This window comes from Octodon degus, unplaced genomic scaffold (genome assembly GCF_000260255.1).
Source record: "Octodon degus isolate 3935 unplaced genomic scaffold, OctDeg1.0 scaffold00065, whole genome shotgun sequence".
Lineage (NCBI taxonomy): Eukaryota > Metazoa > Chordata > Mammalia > Rodentia > Octodontidae > Octodon > Octodon degus.
In genome coordinates this window covers 7,858,226-7,877,598 of record NW_004524641.1, presented here as the reverse complement: position 1 = coordinate 7,877,598, position 19,373 = coordinate 7,858,226, and the positions used below count along the sequence as shown (strand labels likewise).

General features: G+C 45.5%; 1 protein-coding gene across 4 annotated transcripts in view; it reads left to right on the top strand.

Moving 5' to 3' along the window:
* The window catches only part of Itga6 (integrin subunit alpha 6), an 82,765-nt gene that overhangs the window by 23,291 nt on the left and 40,101 nt on the right, over nucleotides 1-19,373 (top strand). For all 4 annotated transcript variants that reach the window (XM_004634756.2, XM_004634757.2, XM_023719139.1 and 1 more), the window contains 4 exons: nucleotides 10,128-10,252; nucleotides 12,889-12,968; nucleotides 14,920-15,175; nucleotides 16,870-17,001. In XM_004634756.2, the coding sequence (XP_004634813.1) occupies nucleotides 10,128-10,252; nucleotides 12,889-12,968; nucleotides 14,920-15,175; nucleotides 16,870-17,001 (593 nt within the window). The remainder of the gene's footprint in view (nucleotides 1-10,127; nucleotides 10,253-12,888; nucleotides 12,969-14,919; nucleotides 15,176-16,869; nucleotides 17,002-19,373) is intronic.

The window sequence follows — 19,373 nt, the reverse complement described above, 5'->3', positions numbered from 1 at the left end:
AAACGCAAGGATCTGAGTTCAATCCCTGGTTCCTCAAAAATAAATAAATAAATAAATAAATAAATAAATAAAAAGCCGTGCTTGTTGATCATAATGTTTTATATGAAAATTTCCAAAAATTCACAGTACTTTTTTAGAAGGACATACTGGTTCAGTGGTATTGGGCCCAAGGATTGAAGCAAGGGCACTGGCAGGAGGTCCCCTCGTTTTCTTTGGCTTTTAGACAGGTACTTTTAGAAACAATAGAAAGTTCAAGGTTTCTCAAAGCTTTTAATCTCCTTTGTTGAGATTATTAAAACTGGACTTTTCCTCAGTGATGTAACTTCCTTGGCCCATGACTCACTTAAGTGTCCTTTAAGCGCCAAGCACCGAGCTGGGAGCCAGGGCGCAGCAGTGAAGAGAGGTGGCCCTGGCCCCAGAGCTGACCCAGTGAAGGAGAGGGTCACGGATGAGACTCATGCAGTCACTAACAGTGGTCATCGCAGTGCAGGCAAGCTTGGCCTGGAGGGTAGGGGAAGGGTTGAAGCAGAGCCTGGGGAGACAAGAGCATCCTAGAGAGAGAGAAAAAAACTGCAGAGGTCTTAGGCCAGGAGAGAGCAGGTGGCTGGGGGAGTGTGAAGCAGGCCCAGCGTGGTGAGCGAGTCAGCTCAGAGGGTGCCCTCCGGAAGTACTAGCTGTGGGTCGCTTTTATTGAGGCCATCATGAGAACTCGGGCGCTTGGCATCTGAGCAGAATTCAATGTGAATAAGAAAGACGGTTTGGATTTCTTGCTGTGTAGATAGAGTGGTACTCACAATTATGTTCGCCCTAACCGCCAGATCTGGTGGATGTGTTAGGCTGAATGGGAGAGGAGGACTGAGCTTGTTAGTTGACCTTAATCAGGGAACTGATTTGGGATTATCCCGGTGGGCCCGGTGGGCCCAGTGCAGTGACCTTTGTCATGTAGGAGAGGGAAGCAAAAGAGCTTTGAAGATGCTGTGCTTCTTCTGGTTGTGCAGATGGAAGGGGCCACAGGCCAGGAAAGCAGGCAGTAGAGAAGCCTGAAGAAGGGCCAGGGAAGCAGGCTGTTCTTGAGAACCTTCAGAAAGGAACGCAGCTCTCCCGACAGCTTGGTTTTGTCCTGAGGCCTGTGTTGGACTTTTGATGACCTAAGCAACTGCAAGGAAGTAGGTGTTTGAAGCCACAGAGTTCATGGTTCTTCACTACAGCAGCAGGAGAAAACCAGCACGCCTGCCCGGCTCAGCGTCTCTGGACCTGGACAACTGTGACACTGAGTTCCTTGTCACTGCTGTTTACGAAGCAGCAGAGAGTGGTGCTGAGCCTTGCACCTCTGCAAACCACATCCCCTCGGTGGCTGAGCTGTGATCATTCCTCTGTAAATATTTGTCAAAGGCCTGCCATGGGCCCGACCCTACCCTTGGAGCTCAAGGTTAAGTCTGTGTTTAAAACTGGCAGGAGACCTGCCCTCGTTGAGTCTCCTCTAGGCCTTCAGCCCTGACCCCAGCAGAGCTCACCAAGGTGGGGACATCAGGGACAGGCACCACACCTGCCAGTGGGACACTGCTACAGAATTGGGAATGGCAGTGTTTTCCTGATATAGCACTCCGTTCCCTGTCTTAACTGATGGTAGTATGTATTTATCTAACATGTTCCTACGTAAGTACATACCTTTTAGGTTACTTTAAAAATTTCATTTAGGACCAATAAAATAGGACAGGCTAAATGTAGTAATGTTTACCGAAGTGAAGCCCACAACTCTGTAACTTTTTGTGTTCTCAGGTGTACTTTTGGATCACCAAATAACCAGTCAACAAAATAAGGAAAATAGTCAATCCCTGTAATAGTTAAAAGGCCTAGGGGGGGAAAAAAAACCTATGTTTTTTACCTGTTTAGGTAAAAACATGGGCAAGGTTTTTTCTTTTGCAGCACTGGGGGTGGAACCCAGGACCTTGTGATTGCTAAGGCTAAAGCATGCTGGATTGGGGCTAGCAATCCTCCTGCCTCAGCTTCCCAAGTAGCTAAAGCAAGCTTTAATGCTGCCTTTGTATCTCACAGGGGAGGAGGGAGGAAGGGGGTAATCCTTAATTTGAGAGAAGGGAGTAAAAGGCAAAACTTTTCAGCAGTGTATGCAGGCTGCCATGTCCACTGACAGCAGCCGGGGGATGGTAGAGTTGTGGGACATTCTCCCCAGAAACCTGTCCTTGAAAGGCAGGCTGTCCCCTCTCCACTGGAGGTGGGGTAATACTCTTATCTGTGATCAGTGACCACCCGGAGAGTCAGCCTGGGGTGGGAGGTGATAAAGCGTGGTGCTCTTGCGGAGTTTGACCTGCAGCTCTGCTCACATTCTACAGCCTGCTTTTTGTCTCAGGCTGGGGTGACCCTTATCATGTGTCCCTGCAACATGGGCTACTTCGGAGTAAGCAGGGGAGAGAGAGTATTGAACTGAAAGTGGGTGTGACCAAGCACTGTCTTTGGAAAAGCTGGCATATGGCCAGCCCAGCTGAGGCTTGGGACAGTCTGATGGCCAAACGTGGCCTTTGCGAGGACGGCCCAGGTCCCCAGAAATAGTGTTGACCCAGCTACGCTCACTAGCATGCCTCTCCCACACAGGGAGAGTTCTGACATAGAAAAGATGTTTTCGTTATATCCCATAGTGCAAAGCAAGATTCTTTACCCCCGAATTATTACTGCTTCTGCTTGAACACTGACCAAATCTTCCTCTAGAGCAGTCCCCTTGATCACTGTACTTTGAGTGAGTTTTGTTAGGAGCACATCTGATGAACAGTACCTCAGCCAGTTTTGATTGTGGAAGCCTATAGAGGTCAAATTTACTCTCCTTCAAGTTTAGTTTGCATTCAACACTAATTCCTGGGAAGTCAGTATTATAATTGTAAGTCTCAAACTTTATACATTTTAAAATGGTTTGGAAAACTGGAACAAGCACTGATCTCTGACAGAGTGATATCAAAGAAGCATATGGAGTTTGAATAATGTTGGTTCCAGAGATAGAAATAAAGCATTTCAAGCACACTTTTAATGGAACACAATTTTAAGTGCATAAATTAAATGACCCAATGTTGTCCATCAGCAATGTCGGTGTTAACCATTCCATCCACATACCTACAGTGTTAGCACGCAAGTTAGCCAGGTATCGCTGCAGTGCCTGGCCGCCTTACTTTGAAAAGCTCCTTATGCATGTGTAGTCTGCAATGTGTGAAGGGTGAGCAGTGCTAAGAGCTGCTGCAATCATGACTGTGGCTGGGAGACCTTGGCCTGCAAGGTGTGGGATGTGAGCCTGGGGTGGAAATTTAATCTCGTGAGAAATGATTGGGTGGGCCTGTGAGATAGCTTAGCAGACTAAGTGCCTGCTTAGGCAAGTGCAGGGGCAGGGTTCAATCCCTGCACCACGTGCCTTGCCAGCCCTGCCTCCAGGTTCTCTGAGCTGGCCACCAAGTCCAGACATGGTGGCGCACACCTGTAATTCCAGCCCCAGGGCGGGGGGCTCAGAACAGGAACATCATGAGTGCAATCCATGTAGTGAGACCCTGTACCAAATATGTTAAAAAAAAAAAAAATTGTGCTTTTACTTGTGGTTCCAGATGGTAGACTAGATGCCCGCATTTGCTTCCAGGCCCCTCAAGGTTCCTTAGTGGCTGAGAGATCACAAAAAGGCAGAAAGTACATGGGATCTGGCATCTGACCATGACAGGGCAAATGCCATGGCCGGGCCCGTCATTCGGAGGCTGGAGAAATGGTCCTCTCCGTGAAGCACTCATCATCCAGCGGGACAGGGAGCGTGAGTCTGGAAGTCACACCCACGAGACGACACCGTGATTCGGTACCTGTGTGCTGAGTAGAGCCTGCTGGCATTTAACACCCTGGCCAAAAGCAGCCGAGCAGAGGCCCTTAGTAGTTGTGTGGGGGAGGGAGGAGGGGGCTGCTATACATTATTCTATAAAGCTAAAGTTGCTTATAATGTACAGAAATACAAGAGAGTAGGTTCTTACAGTGGTAGAAAAGGCTACACCATGCTACTAAAAAAAGAAGCACTTAAAAAAAAAAAAAAAAAGCACCCACCCAATACTTGGACTTCTAGCATGAGTCCTGGCCCTCAGCCCTAATCCCTCCTCCTCTGGCAGTTGAAGGGTGGCACCGTCTGCTGCCCAGCTGCCTGCGTTGAATCCAGGCATCTGCGGGCCTGGCCCGTGACACCCTTTCAGAATTCCTACGGGGCATTCCAGTCACTGCTGACCTGATTCTGTTTGATGTTATAGGAAAATCACAGTCTTCCTGATGACAGTGACAGGGTGTGTGAAAGCCCAAGCACAAAGGCATCAGAAGCTGCCTGAAAGAAAAACAAGGATTTGATAGTGCAGACCCTACAAGCTAAAAGGGACCAAGTGTTCACTTTCAGGCTGGGGGTGTAGCTCAAGGGTAGCGCCCACAAGGACTGTTGGCCAGCAGGGGCTCTTGATGCACATGTGCAAGACCCTGGGTTCCAACCCCAGCGTAGCAAAAGGGGGTAGGGGAGACAGCTTTATAGGGACCCAGTCGTCTTGTCATCTGCCTATGCTGCTAGGATGATAGTTAAGAAAATAATTCAAACAAAAGGAAACATGGCTCCCAAGTCAAGGCAGGGAACCCAGGATAGCAGTGAAGGGAAGTGTAGCCCGGCCCTGTACAACAGGTGAGAGGAGCAGGAGGGTGTGTCGCAGCAGGAAGTCCAGGGCTCTGGGAGGGAAGTCTGAGCAATCAGAGTCTTCATTTAATACAAGGGATGATTGGAGTATGAGGAGTTCAAGTCTCCAATAAGGGCATAGAGAGAAGAAAGCCAGTGGAAATTGCCAAGAGAAGCAGAAGTCGTGGTCCAAATGTGAAGCATATCAAGTGACTGGTAGGATGTAAGAAAACCAAGTGTGCTTGATCGTGAAGCTGGAAACAGCTTTCTTTGAGGTCAAGGGCATCTTGTAGAATTGGGTTCAACATTGAGTATTTACCTGAATGTGGAAATAGAGGACGAAGTGTGGTTGTAGGATAAAATATAAGTGGCAATAAGTGATAGTAAGAGGACAACTGACACATGGTAGCACTTGGAGAAACTGAGAAAAGCTTAGGAGAGAAGGTCAAAATGTTGGCTGTTGCATCCCACCAACCAGAGAATAGAGTTTTTTGTCTAATGTTGAAGCGAAAATAAATGTTCAGTGACTTAAATCTTAGAGTGGCAAATAGAACAAAACAAATACAGATTGGAAAGTGACAGGTAGTTTAAATTCTTCCTTCTTCATATTGTAAGATCACAGTTATTACCTAAAGGTGATAAAACGAGAAATAAACATACTCTAGAGTTAGGGAGGAGTAACGTGGGAGAAAAAAAGAGATCTGCCTAAGGAGTGGAGCTGGATTGAGTTTGGAATCTGTTGCTTTCCACTGTAAACTTGTTTATTTTTTACTTTTATGTCATTGATATTTGTTCTGTACCATGTATCAGGCATAGAACCTGAAGATGAGTTTAAAATAAAAATGACAGTTACTATAGCAATGCAGTCTCCTAATTTTTCAGATCTTCATTTGGACAAACTAAGGGGGTTGTGTTTTAAATTAAGCAATAATCGTGCCCTTGTTCTAATGAAGTGATATTTCGTGTTTTCTGGGACAAAGTTGGACTGCTAGAGGCAGAATCTTTAATCCTTGAGGAAATGAATTATTGCCAAGACAATGAAGCAAAGCTGCTATTGTCTGTGGAGTTTTAAAAGCACTCTAGTGTTTAGAATTTTTGATTGAAGTTGTTATGTGAAGGTAATCCAGCTCTTCTCGGGGGAGGAGCTGAGCGTAAGAAAAGGAATGAAGCTTATTGGAAAAACCTTGAAATAACCTGCAGTTAATAGCATGGTTGTGGGTCTTGCCCCCTTGTGCCAAAATTCTGATCTGGACCCTGAACCCTGAATTGCTACCATTCCCTCAGTTATGGTTGCACCTGGATAGTTAGGTTCTTCTGTTGACTTTTGCTGTTTCAGAGTCTATTTCTTATTGTTTAAGAAGATTGGTGTTTTTGCACGTTCTGTTTTATTCAGTGTAGCTTTAAAGCTTTGTGGAGATGCTTGGATGGCTTTTGTAATGGCAATTTGTAAAGTGATTTTTTTCCCCTATTCATTTTGGTGTCTTGAGATGACTCTAGTTCACACCTACTCTTGCCCTGTGTTTATCATTGTTCTTCTTCTATTTTATTTATTTATTTTTGCAGGGACCAGGGATCAAACTCAGGACCCTGAGCTTGCCAGTCAGGCACTTATTCTGCTGAGCTATCTCCCTGGCCCCATATTTTTTTTTTTTTTTCAGCACTGGGGCTTGAACTCAGGTCCTTGAGCTTGCCAGGCAAGCGCTTATTCTACTGCATTGTTCTTCTTTTAACCTGATACAGGAATACTGTAGACTTCTTAGATGCTGCTCTGTGACTTTACAACTCTGCCCTACCAAGGCATGATTCATGTCCCTTGGGCCTGTCGCAGATGTAGAGCTGTTCCTGTAGTTCTGGATTCCTGTGTCCAGCTGGGCTACTTCAGAGAATGATCTGGAAAGTGTGGCATCTGCAGCCCTAGGCCTAAGAGTTGCCATGGGCATCCTGATGGTTCCCAGAGAGCGCCTGGTTTTCAGACTGAACTGTCTGGATGACCTGGGACCCAGCTCTTAGCATCAAAGGGCACTGGGAAGAAAAGAGAGAAAGCTGGGATTTGAGCAAAAGAAGCCAAACCCACTCTGCCAATGCAGGAGTAGCTAGCCCAGCACCTAGGTCCTAAAAGATTTAGATTAGGAAGCACTTGGCTTGTTCCCTGGTGACACTGGACAGAGTTCTGCTTTTGCTAATTTGTTCTGCCAGAGATCACCTTGGCTGTTGGATTTTGTGACCTACATTTCAGGTTGGTTCCAAGAAAAATGAAGAACATTTGCTTAGTTCCCAAGCCCCCAGAGAATTCAGGCTCTGCCAGCTGCAGAGTGTGACTGAGTTTACCTTGTTGCTCTTCCTTCCTGTGACTCAGAGTCTATGGGACTGGTGTGCCTCCCCCACCGCATGGAGCACGGAAGGGCAGGGCGCCCTCTGCTGGCCGTGCCAGCTCTAACCGCGCATCCTCTTGGGGATTTGCTCGGCGTGGGGCACCTTCTCCAACCCTCCTAGGACATCAAGATGGTGGGGACCAGGCCGGGGCTCTATTGATCCTGACCAGGCAGAGCCCGAGCAGCAACAGGACAGCTAAATAATTCTCTGTGGGCGTACGTTCCATAAGTTGTGGCATTCTCTTTTTTCACTTGCAGTCTTTATCCCTCCAACATCCCTGTTTGTTTCGGTGGGGTCCACTTGAACTGCAGATTAGTCGCTGCATGTAAATGAGAAGAAGGCCTTGTATGCAAGAGCTTGGCATGGACCATGGGAAACCCCGTGGCTGCATTCCCTGTCACCAGCCGGCACATTCAAGTGAAATGTCTGCTCTTTGTCTGCATGTGTTAGCTCCAGGGCTCGGGCCAGGGAAACACGTGCCTGGTAGGGGTACCAAGCGGAAAGGGATGGAGGAAGTGGACACACCAGAAGTACTGAGTCAGTGGAGCAATCATCACAGCTTTTCACGTTGCAGGAAACCTAGAGGACCCTGTCCTATGAGGGCAGGAGAGGCAGAAAAGCCTGGGGCTCCCTTGGGCTCTTAGGCCCTTCTCCCACAGCTAGAGTTTCTCTGGCTCTTTTTCTTACAGCCTTAGCTCTTGATGTACCCCTCACTTGGCCATCTTCAGCTCTGCTGACATCTCTCAGTGACACTGCCCCTCCCCGCCAGGTGTTGGTGGTGGTGTCTAGTGGCACTGATCTCCCTGTGGTGTAATTACTTACAAGTCAGGCTTCCCTAGGCTGGAGTTGGTGCTTCCTAACGATTGCTCACCCAACCTGGAGGGCCGGTTCCTTTTTGATCCTGATGAATTTTGCATGGTAATTGAGTGAATGAGCTGCTGGGGTAAACAGGAACTAGCCCTCTTGCAGCCTTAGGTAGCTTAGCAGCCTCCTGGGGTGTGAGCAGAAGAGGAAATGGTAGGGAAGACACTGTAACAGCCAACTCCCCGGGCTGTCCCTTCATTACTTTTACCCACCCAGTTGTAATCGTGCTCTGATTCTTCCTCTGCTCAGCTTCAGGGAACGGTTGTTGCAGTGTTTCATCGGTGTAAATTTTACCCTTTCAGCTAGGTTGGAAATACCTTAAAATCCTGAGTTTTGTTTCCTAGGAAACACCTAAAGGAATGGTACCATTGACCAAGATCATTTTTTTTTCCTGGCCACCAACTAGCTGTGAGGTTTTAGTGCAGGAGTTAACTCCCTTCCAGGCATCTCCTCTGTGAAATCAGAAGGTGGGATGGAGGTCCCTTCACAGGAGCCAGTATCCCTGATTCTCTGCCTCTGGCCCAGTCCCTTTCTCATCTCTCCTGGTACCTGGCAGGGTCCATCCTGCATGTGCCAAGTAACCAGACTTGCTCACCTCCCAGCCTGGCGCCTTACCTACTGGGAGCCCCTGGGGTCAGGAACAGCGTGGCTGGGACAGGTGGGCGGTGGTCTGTGCAGAGCCCTCTGCCCAGCCCTTTTCTCTGCCCCTACTAAGAAGCGACACTGCTGGCCCCTGAGTGTCTGCTCACTTTTGTGCCTATGTGTGCTGTTTCAGGTTTTGGACTAACTTGGAGGAGGAGGCTGACTTGTGCCACTATCCGGGCATTGGGAGGGAGGGCAGCACCAGGGCCGGGGCCACCTGATGCCCCAGGACCTACACTCCTCCTCCTCCTCACTGCCTCTTCGGCATGGTGTGGGTCCCCTCCCTGTTCTCTAAGCTGCACAGGGTATAAGCTGGTTTTAAAAGTACATAGAACCCTTTACTTGGATGAATTTTCTTTTTTTTAAATTGTTTTTAAACATTTAAACATAATTTATTTGATCCAGGATCTTGGTACGTAATTTAGACTCGTAGTGATCCTCCTGTCTCAGCCTTCCCAGTGCTGGGATTACAGACACGTGCTACTGTGCCTGGTTTCAGGGCTGGCACTGTACATCCAGGGTTCCAGGGCGACCCAGCATGTAGTACTGGATATTGAACCTGGGTCCTTGAGCTTGCCAGGCAGGCACTTAAACTTATGAACTGTCTCTCCAGTCCTGGTATGAATTTTTGATGGGTTCACAGACTGTTTGGATTACTTGTTTTGTTTTCCTTTCCTGCTTGAACTTTTGGGTTTCTCCAAGACCAGGAGTGGCTTGCAGTCTCTTGTGACAGTTTGCAGTTTGTACCTTGCTTTGTTCCCAGTTTTACTTTCAGCACTTTCTGCCCTGTCTGCAGCTCTATTCAGGCTGCTGTGGGTTTTCTCTGTTCTGTTAGGCAGGCCCAGAAGACTATACAGTTGATGTGAGGAAGAGCCCTTCTGGCTGGGGAATGATGGCATTTTCAAGATTAGGAGCTTAGAATCCGGGCTGCACTGAACAGCAGCCCTGGGTGGGAGGGAAAAGGACACCTACTTGCCCAACACTACCTATGTCAGACAGGAGGATAGTGCAGGAGCCTGGCGGAGACAACAGGAGTGCCAAGCAGGCGGCGACCCAGGGAGACACAACACCTTGCAGTTTCCATGAGTGAATTATTCGCCAGTAAAGCTGGGGAAGAAAAACTGGCTTAGAGAGAGGCCAAAGCTGCCAAGGGAGTAATTCAGTTGACTTGAATTTTGCAAAGGTTAGCTTCTAAATCAGTGGATAAACTAAAGATCTGGGGTGAAGACAGAATCACCTTTAACAAACACCCAAAAGGCCCTATGATAGCCCTTGGCACCTAACTACTTATTAAATGTGAGCATTTTTGTGTGCCGTCCTTGGCGTAGGGTGAGAGGTCGTGTTCTACGAAGAGTGGCTTTGATACACCACTCGCACCCAGCCGGGGTGCTGAGGCTGAAGCAGGCTTGCTTTCCTCTCCCCCCCTTCCTTCCCTGCCTCCCTGAGCCCACAAGCCCCAAGACTCTCCCACCACCTAAGCTGCTAAAAAACGATCGCTGTGGGTCCTGCTGAATTTAAATGCTGTCGAAAAATTTACCTCAAATCTCCCAATTCTCTGCTTCGTCACCAGGTTGCTCGTGGGAGCCCCTCGGGCCAAAGCCCTCCCACGTCAGAGAGCCAACAGGACCGGGGGCCTGTACAGCTGCGACATCACCTCCCGAGGACCTTGCACGCGGATAGAGTTTGATAACGATGGTGCGTTTGTCTGCCCTTCCTGTGTTCATTTGGCCAGCCCACCTGTACCCTCCCTGCCCATTCAAAGGAAGAAAAGGGGTACAAACATTTTTCTTGCAGAGAGGCCCGCTTTTAATAACATCAGTCTTGATTCTTTATTTGTTTTGCATGTATTTACTTTCTAAATCATGCTGGTGTGAGGTGGTATGCCGCCTCCACTAACCCTGCTTTCACTAATACGATGTGTTGATGTTGCCACCTAGTGGTGTTTTGAGATTCTACAGGAGGCAGTTGAAAATTGACCGCAGTAAAAGAAAATTAACAGCCAGATCTTGTCCTCAAGCAGCCAAAAATTAACACCTGCTGTTACAATTTTCGGAGGAAAGACTTATTTCATTTTGTGGTTTTAGGGATATAACCAGGGGCTTGGAGCATGCTGGACAAGTGCTGTATTGCTGAGTTATATCCCCAGCCCTGAAAAACTATCTTAAATATCAGGCCACTCTGAAGTGAGGGTTGACCAGTGTGAAAAAAGCAGCCCTGCTGTTCAGATAGAGATTCCCTTTGTGAGGACTTGGGGTAGCCGGGAGGTGCCACAGTGTAGGCCTCTTAACGTCTGACTTGCCAGATTCCTGATGGTTGAGCGAAATCATTAGTATATTAAGAAGCTACTACCAAACCTCGTGAGTATGTTCAGTGCAGGCAGATACACAGATTCATTTAGGGTTTTTTGCTTCTTTCAAGGATTTTTTTTTTTTTTTTTTTTTTTTTCTATTTAGAAAACAGTACATCTGATTTGTAGGAAACTTACACATAGCCCTATCGGGAAGAAACAAAAGCCCACTACTGGTAATCTCCATGTGTGGACAAACCCTATAGTCAACACTTTAATGTTCTTCTTGCTGTCTTGAAAACAATTTTTTTTCATATTTATGTGATAATTCAAGTTCAAAATTTGTGTCTTCTCATTGAGGAAGCAAAAATTTGGATATTTTCATAGGAAAATTTGTTGGAATGGGTTACTATTAATCTTTTGGATAGAGTATCATTCAGGGGGGTTAAATTGATACTGACATATGGTAGTATTTGTGGTTGCTTTTTTTTCTTGCTAAAAGTAAGTACTTTGTTATTATTATTTTATGTATTTAGCATAGGGTCTGCGGGGTCTCACTACACAGATTGGATTTATAGTAATCTTCCTGTTTTCAGCTTCCCAAGTGCTGGGATTACAGGCATGTGCCACCATGCCCAGTCTCAGTTGCCGTCTCAGCACAGCATACTGGGAATCGAGCCCTGGTCCCTGCGTCTGCCTAAGCAGATGCTTTAGTCCGCTGAGCTACCTGGCCAGCCCTTAAGTACTTTTTTGACATTGTTAAATATATGACCTGTCACCTGTGACTATATCTGAGACTTTATCGCCCACTTTCTAGTTGTCTCAGTTACTCTTCTCTCATTGCCAGGACAAATACCTGACACTCAAAATGAAGGAAGGCAAGGTTTATTTAGCTCACAGTTCCTGGAGGTTTCAGTCCATACTCAGCTGGCTCTAAGGCAGAGCGGCATATGGCACGAGGCAGCCGTTCATGGCAGTAGCAAAGAGCCAGGAGTAAAGGGAGGAGTAGTGGCAACAGTGGCTGCAGAGAGCAAGTCCTTCTTCCTTCTGTTGGAATCAGGCTGTCTGCCCTAGGCTGGGTATATTATGGGTATATACACCCATAATCCCAGCAGCACTCACACCCATAATCCCAGCACAGGATCATGAATTAATTACAAAGTCTAGAAGCTGCCCCATAACTGCAGGAGGCTTTTGGAGGGGACAACTAGACACAAACCATGACACTAGGGGGCCAGGGAGATGGCTCAGTGGAATAAGTGCTTCCCTGGCAAGAGCAAGGGCCTGAGTTCAATCCCTGGTTCCGCCAAAAATAAAATTTCCCTTCTTGGGACGGGATATATTTCAGTGGCATAAGTGCCTGCCTGGCAAGCTCCTGGCAAGCTCAAGGTCTTGAGTTCAATCCCCAGTATCACAAAGGGGGGGGGGGCAGGGACATGGCTCAGTAGAATAAGCACTTGCCTGGAAAGTGCAAAGGCCTGAGTTCAATCCCTGGTTCCTAAAAAAAAAAAAAAAAAAAGCAGGGGGCTGGGGAGATAGCTCAACAGATATAAGTACTTGCCTGGCAAGCACAAGGTCCCAAGTTTGGTCCGCAAAAATAAAAACATAACACTAGTGAAGAGGAAAGAAAGGTCCTGCTGTTGTGTAACAAACTGGAAGTACATAGAAAAGCCTCTACTCTTTGTTAATTTGCATCACAGCTGGACTTTGCATACTAGATTTTACATGGTTACCATGTAGAGCTCTGTCTTTTCTGTATACTGTTTTTCCTTTTCCTGGTGCTGGGGATTAAACCCAGGTCCTCAAACCATGCTAAACTCATGCGCCACCACTGAGCTACATGAGTAGAATTTTCTGAAGGCTTAGTAGTACCCATTCCTTAGAGCCTCTTCAGAGAAATGAAAAATCGTTTTTGGATTAAAACGCAGTTGGAAACAGTGTCTTAGATTTTTGTTCACCTACTTCTAGCCTGTGTTTGTTTTTATCTTGTGGGGTCGCTTGCAAGTGCTAATTGTGTTCGTGCACCCTGTGTTGCTTTCCACAGCCGACCCCACCTCGGAAAGCAAGGAAGACCAGTGGATGGGGGTGACGGTCCAGAGCCAAGGTCCGGGGGGCAAAGTGGTGGTAAGTGCAGAGGGGCGAGTGAGCGCGCCTGTTGTGTGCCGGCGCTGGGCGGCTACCTGCGCAAAACAGCCGAACAGCCGTCCGTGGGGGCTAAACATTCTAACGAACTTCAGCTCCACAGCAGCCAGCGACTGGTGTTGACCCATTAAGAAAGCCTTGTTTTTCCCCTTGAATCTTGTTACATAATGAAGCAGTCGATTCAGAGACCTTTTGTAAACATCCTAAGATTCCAGGTGGTCTTAAAAAGGCAAAACAAAAGTAGACGTTGTTTCCGTCTTACTTTCTAATTTAGAATAAAGAAAGGGGGCTTTGTTAGGTGGATTGTGTTGGGTGGTTTTGCAAGTGCTTCCAGGTTGCAGTACCCTGAGCTTTTTGTCATGCTTTCAAAATCTAGTTGCAGTAACAAAATTTACAGAGAAATTTGAGAAAAGAGAGAATTTTAGTGAAAAGTGAGTATTTGCACTTAAGGAGCACATTGTAGGAAGTTGACTTGGATGTTATACAGCGGTCGCTTAGCGCGGAGGTGACCTTCCAGATGCCCCCGCGGTAAGTGAAAATCAGCAAAATTGTTATATTTATTTCAGTATTTATATGTATTTTAAGGCTTTATCAATCCTTCCCACATTCTTATAAACCTTTGCCACACTTATTTAAAAACACTTACAATGTTCCTAACCATTTTCTAAAGTCATAAACCTATATAATTTTAACAACACACATATACTGCACAGAACTGCAAAATCCCAAGGTATAGTGAAAAATCCACGATAAATAATTTAGATGAATATTTTTTTGAAAACCTGTGAAACAGTAAGTCTTGAAAGTCAAACTGCGACATAGCGAAGGATTACTGTACAGTTTTCTTCAAAGGCCCAGGTGGTGGTACATGGAAGATAGGCTATAAATAACCCCTGTAGAAATTATACATTATTTCATCTCTTGTAGCAAGGAAGTTCTTTCTGCCTTTAAAAACAAAAACATAGACAAGAACTGATCTCAGAGTTCAAAGTAAAAGGACTTACTATAAGGAAAACTGTGGGTAGAAGAAAATATCTATGAAAATAGGACCATGGTTTCTGTCTCCAGACCATGGTTACGTTCACGTTGACATAGAGATTTCACTGCCAATTAAGAAAAGGAAGTAAGATATTTGACTTTGTTTATATGGCAGGTAAATTTACAGATAAAGTGCCCATGTGTGGGCTGGGGAGATGGCTGGGTGGTCCAAGTGCCTGGCTGGCAAGTGCAAGGAGCCGGGTTCGATCCCCAGTACCACCTGCTGTGCCAGCCCCGAAACTGGGCATGGTGGCACACGCCTGTAATCCCAGTACTGGGGAGACTGAAACAAGAGGATCACTATATGAGTTCCAGCTGTGTGTAGTGAGACCCTGAACCTAATTAATTAATTAATTGACTTAAAAAAAATTTTTCCCCTGCATTTTAGGGAAGGGCCTACAGGATCTCACTACTAGATTGGACTCACAGTGTTCTGCCTGTTTAACACCTCCCAAGAGCTGGGATTACAGGCTTTGCCATGCCCAGTCTCAATTGCTGTCTCAGCACGCCCTGGGGGCGGGGCCCGCACAGCAGGCCCGGGGATCGAACCACCGGCCCCTGGGCCTGCTTACAGGTGCTTTAATCCACTGAGTTATTTGAACACCACCCCATTTTTTTTTTTAATTGCCCATGAGTGCCAACTGGCACTCAGTGTTTGGGTGGGAGCCTTCCTCTGAGAAGCCACCGGAAGTCCTCCCTCCCCCGTGCTCCCTAGTGAGCCTCTCGAGGGAAGTGCTGCTTGCTGGTTTGGGGATCAGATCCCAGCACAAGAATGTGCTTAGCCGTCCTGTTTAGAATTAACAATTAACCTCTTTATTACTGACAGTTTCATCAGTAACTTAAAAAAAAAAAAACATGTTGTAGACATGAATGGGCTGTTTTATTCTGTTCACAGACATGCGCTCATCGATACGAGAAACGGCAGCATGTCAATACAAAGCAGGAGTCTCGGGACATCTTTGGGAGGTGCTACGTACTGAGTGAGAATCTGAGGATTGAAGATGACATGGATGGAGGAGACTGGAGTTTTTGTGACGGCCGATTAAGAGGCCATGAAAAATTCGGTTCTTGCCAGCAAGGTGTAGCAGCCACTTTCACTAAAGACTTTCATTACATAGTGTTTGGAGCTCCGGGTACTTATAACTGGAAAGGTACGGCGTTTTTATTTGCAGATATGTGAATATCTTTAAAATTTCCATAATATGTCTGGTGATTTAGTACATTTCAAGTTAAAGCGTGTTATCAGGCATTTGTATAGTATAAAAGTGGCGCTGTTAAAATCTCTAACATGATAAAGAACAAATGATACAAACGTTTTAGTCTTGACTGTCGCTTGATTGGTACTTTAGATTACTATAAGTGGTTATCATTTTCCATAGTAACATGACAGGTCATTTCTCATGGTTTATGTTTGTTTTGTGGAGCTAAACATTATTAAGCTTGTGATCTTAGAGCTGAAGATTAAGTGGTGGACACAAGGAACAGTGTATAAATATGGACATTTTTTGAGTTGCACGTTATTTTAAAAGAATGTGCTTCTTACTACAAATGTGATAAAGCCAGAAGGACAAGTGACTGTCACAGAATGGGAATTTGGCACTGATCATTTCAGACAATTAGAGGAAAAGCTCCTTAATGATATTGTCTGGTCATTGTGATGAGTGGAGAGGCCCTGGAGGGAGAGAGGGCAGTGACCCGCCCTTGCTGGCCAGGGAAACCTGCTCAATTCCTGCAGTAAAGTTTAACTTCTCTGAAGAAGTCAGATGTAGAAAACTGTCATAAGCAGAGTTTGTTAAGGTAGAGAGCCCTCTGCAGCTCAGGAGACTATGCTGCTGACCTATTTGCACACGTTAAATTTAGAAGTAGTCTTATTTTAGCAAGAATAGATGCCATGTATAGTGAAGTGGAACGAAACACCAGCAGGTATGTGTATTTTAATTCATAGGGAATATGTCTTACCTGCTTTATCAAGTCTTACTTAAAATGTTGCCATTTTAAAAGTCATATTGTGATTTGTGCTTACTATATGAAACCTTTTAATTGTAAAAATATTTAGTAGCTGTAAGAATTTTACAAAGGATGTTTTGAAGAGGAAAAAAATCAGTGTCTTTCACTTTCATAATACAGAAAAGAGGCCAGGGAGGTAGCTCAGTAGAATAAGTGCTTGCCTGGCAAGTGCAAGGTCCTGAGTTCAATCCCCGTACCACAAAAAACAAACAAACGAAAAAATAAACTTGCCATCTTTGGAGCTGGGGAGATAGTTCAGTAGAATAAGTGCTAGCCTGGCAAGTGCAAGGGCTTAAATTCAATCCCCAGTTCTGCAAGAAAAAGAAAAGAAAAGGAAGCAAGCAGGGTGTGGTGGTGTACATCTATAATCCCAGCACTTGGGAGTCTGAGGCAGGAGGATTGCTGTGAGTCCAAGGGCAGTCTGAATTACACATTGAGACCTTCCTCAAACAAAGAAACAAACAAGCAAAATTGAGTGAGGATTCCAGAGAGCATAAAATAGATACCACTGATACCAAGTTCATGTCATTTAAAAAATTAATTTCCTGTGGATTTTGTCATCTAAGTAGACATTCCATTTTCCATCCAGTCTTATGGTATTATTAAGATAGTCCATGAATTGGTAGCTCATAGGCCATTTTTAAAATTACTATAACACGTCTTTCACATAAAAATTTACATAAACATGTTTAATAACCTTAAAGTTCACCTCTCGCTCTACCTTGTCTTTTTCCAACCTCTCTTCCCTATACTCCCCGATAGTGTTATTAGGAACCATTTATTTTAGTTGTTTCATCTTCAATTTTTTGTTGTTGTTTTTGCCATTTCATTCCTTTAGGGATTGTTCGAGTAGAGCAAAAGAATAATACTTTTTTTGACATGAACATCTTTGAAGATGGGCCTTATGAAGTTGGTGGAGAGACTGACCATGACGAAAGTCTCGTTCCGGTTCCTGCTAACAGTTACTTAGGTAGGAGGAGCGCAGGGGGTGCCTGCCTTTGCAGAGGTGGTGTGACTCAACGCCAGAAGCCCGGCAGGCCCTGGACTTGTAGGCTGACAGGAGGCCAGGTGGAGCCAGGGTCAGCGGTGGCTGCGGTGATCTGGGGGTAACCTGCCAGCTCCCCAGAGTCCTTCTCTTCTGGGCTTCCTCAAGGGGAAAGGAAACCCTTCATTACTAGCAGGTTTCTCTGAAATCTGAAGTGGGCCGTTCTCACAGCCATGAGAAAATGGCTGTTCTGGCTGCCTTCCTTCTCCCTTCAGGCCCCTCTCTGAGACCTTCTTAAGAGCTACACTTAACAAAGTTCCTCTGCGTTCAGGCCCTCTAGGCCCTTGCCCTGTGATTGCCCTTCTCTGAGGGGTGGCCCTGTGTGGACAGGGCCTCCTGTGTCACAGGGCCTGGTGGGTGGCGAGGGCTTCCCAGTCGAGGCTGGGCAGGAGTGCTAAAGCTGCTGAGGACACCCGGCTTGTCTAAGTGCCGATTCCTTAACTCCTCAGGCTTGTTTGCATTACTAATGGTGTCCTAAATTATTCCTGTGCATTATGGTAATTACACAAAGGCTTTTAAAAGCTTTAATTCTGGTATGAGTTGACATAAAGAATAATTACTGTGCATTTCTTGGAAAAAATGTAAAAAATCTTCAAAACCTAAATAGTGACCTATTTTTTAAAAACTGGTGAGGGGGGTAAATGTACTATATGGTACCAATATTACAGGAACAATGGAAGGTAAGAAAGGAAAGAAGGCATAGATGTGTAAACAGTTCTGAACAGTATGCTCATGAGCACATCCGAAGTTATTCTAACTGTATGTATGAATGGTAGTGTTAGTAAAAAAAAAAAAAAAAACTTTTCAATTCACATACCCCATACCCCAGCCCCCAATAAAACTTGACATGAAAATACAAAAGTAAAGCAAAACTGCTATTTGTACAGTACTTTTTGTGTTTGGTAAGCCAAGTACTGTGCACTCAGTGCTTTACATATCTACAGTACTATAAAATAATTATTTATGGTTTTCAGATACATCCTCTTTTTTTTTTTTTTTTCGGAACCAGGGATTGAGCTCAGGCCCTTGCACTTGCCAGAGAAGCGCTTATTCCACTGAGCCATCTCCCCAGCCCCTCATCCTCCTTTTTTTAAACTAATGAGTAAAACTAGGACCCACGAAGCTCCATTTTCTAGCCAAAGTCACATCATTGTCCCCACACCAAGGAAAGAAATGTTTGTGAAACAGAGAAGCCAGGAAGCAGCTGGGTGTGTGGACTGCTGTGCTCCTAGCCTTGAGGGCCAGCAGGGGCGCTCAGGAGAGAGGGGTTCCCAGCCTCTAGCAGTAAATGTGGCTTTTCCAGGTAACGTACCTTTTCAAGGTAGATATCAGCAAAGCAGTTTCACTTGAACCAATATTCACCAACACCCTTTCTTCAAATGTGCTTCTTTAGGGATTTTGTTTTATGACGGTAAGTATTTAATTTCAATGATTCTGGACAAGAAACCAACACTTTGATCTTGAAGGTAGACCCTCGTGGGCTTTATAAACATAGCTGCTGTCGGAGCATACAAAATTGTAAAGAAGCATTTTTTTTAATTATGTATATTGGCCACTGTTAGAATGGATTTTCTCAAAGGTGGGTGTCCAAGAAAGAAACCAAGTTTCTGCTGCTACGTTTTGTTCATCTGTGCTGCAAGCAGAGCTGCCATTTCAAAGGATCAGTGGGTTTGGGAAATAAAATGTTCTGCCTGAGGTTTTGGAAGGCGGCAAGGAGAGCCGTGCGTGCCAGCTGCAGCGGCGGCCTCATCATCCAGCGAGGCCGGCGGCCGTGCTTCTGTCTCTTACAAGCATAATTATTTTTTTCTTCAATCTCTTCTGTTCCATGCATGTGTCCAGGCCTGCTGTTTTTGACCAGCATTTCCTATACAGATCCCGATCAGTTTGTTTATAAAACACAGCCTCCCAGGGAGCAGCCTGACACATCCCCTGATGTGATGATGAATAGCTACCTAGGTTTGTGACCTCTGAGATGACAAATTGTCTTGGTCATGGTCATTCAGCAATTTTTTTTTTTTTTTATCCATACAGAGTGTAAATCTTTTTATTTTCTATTTCATTTCAAGTGAAACACACAAAAAGCATGCTGCGGTTAAGGCTCTGCTACCGCATGGTTTTCAGAGTCAGATTCAGTGATATCTTCGCCCTCCTCTAAACTTTGGGTTCATCACATTTTCAGCTCACTTCGCAATCTGAGAATTGCAGCAGTAGTGGTGAAGCTTTCCGTAAATAAAAGCTATTGCAAGGGGCAAGCTTATATTATCCATTGTATCCGCCTCATCTTTCTATAGAAAGAC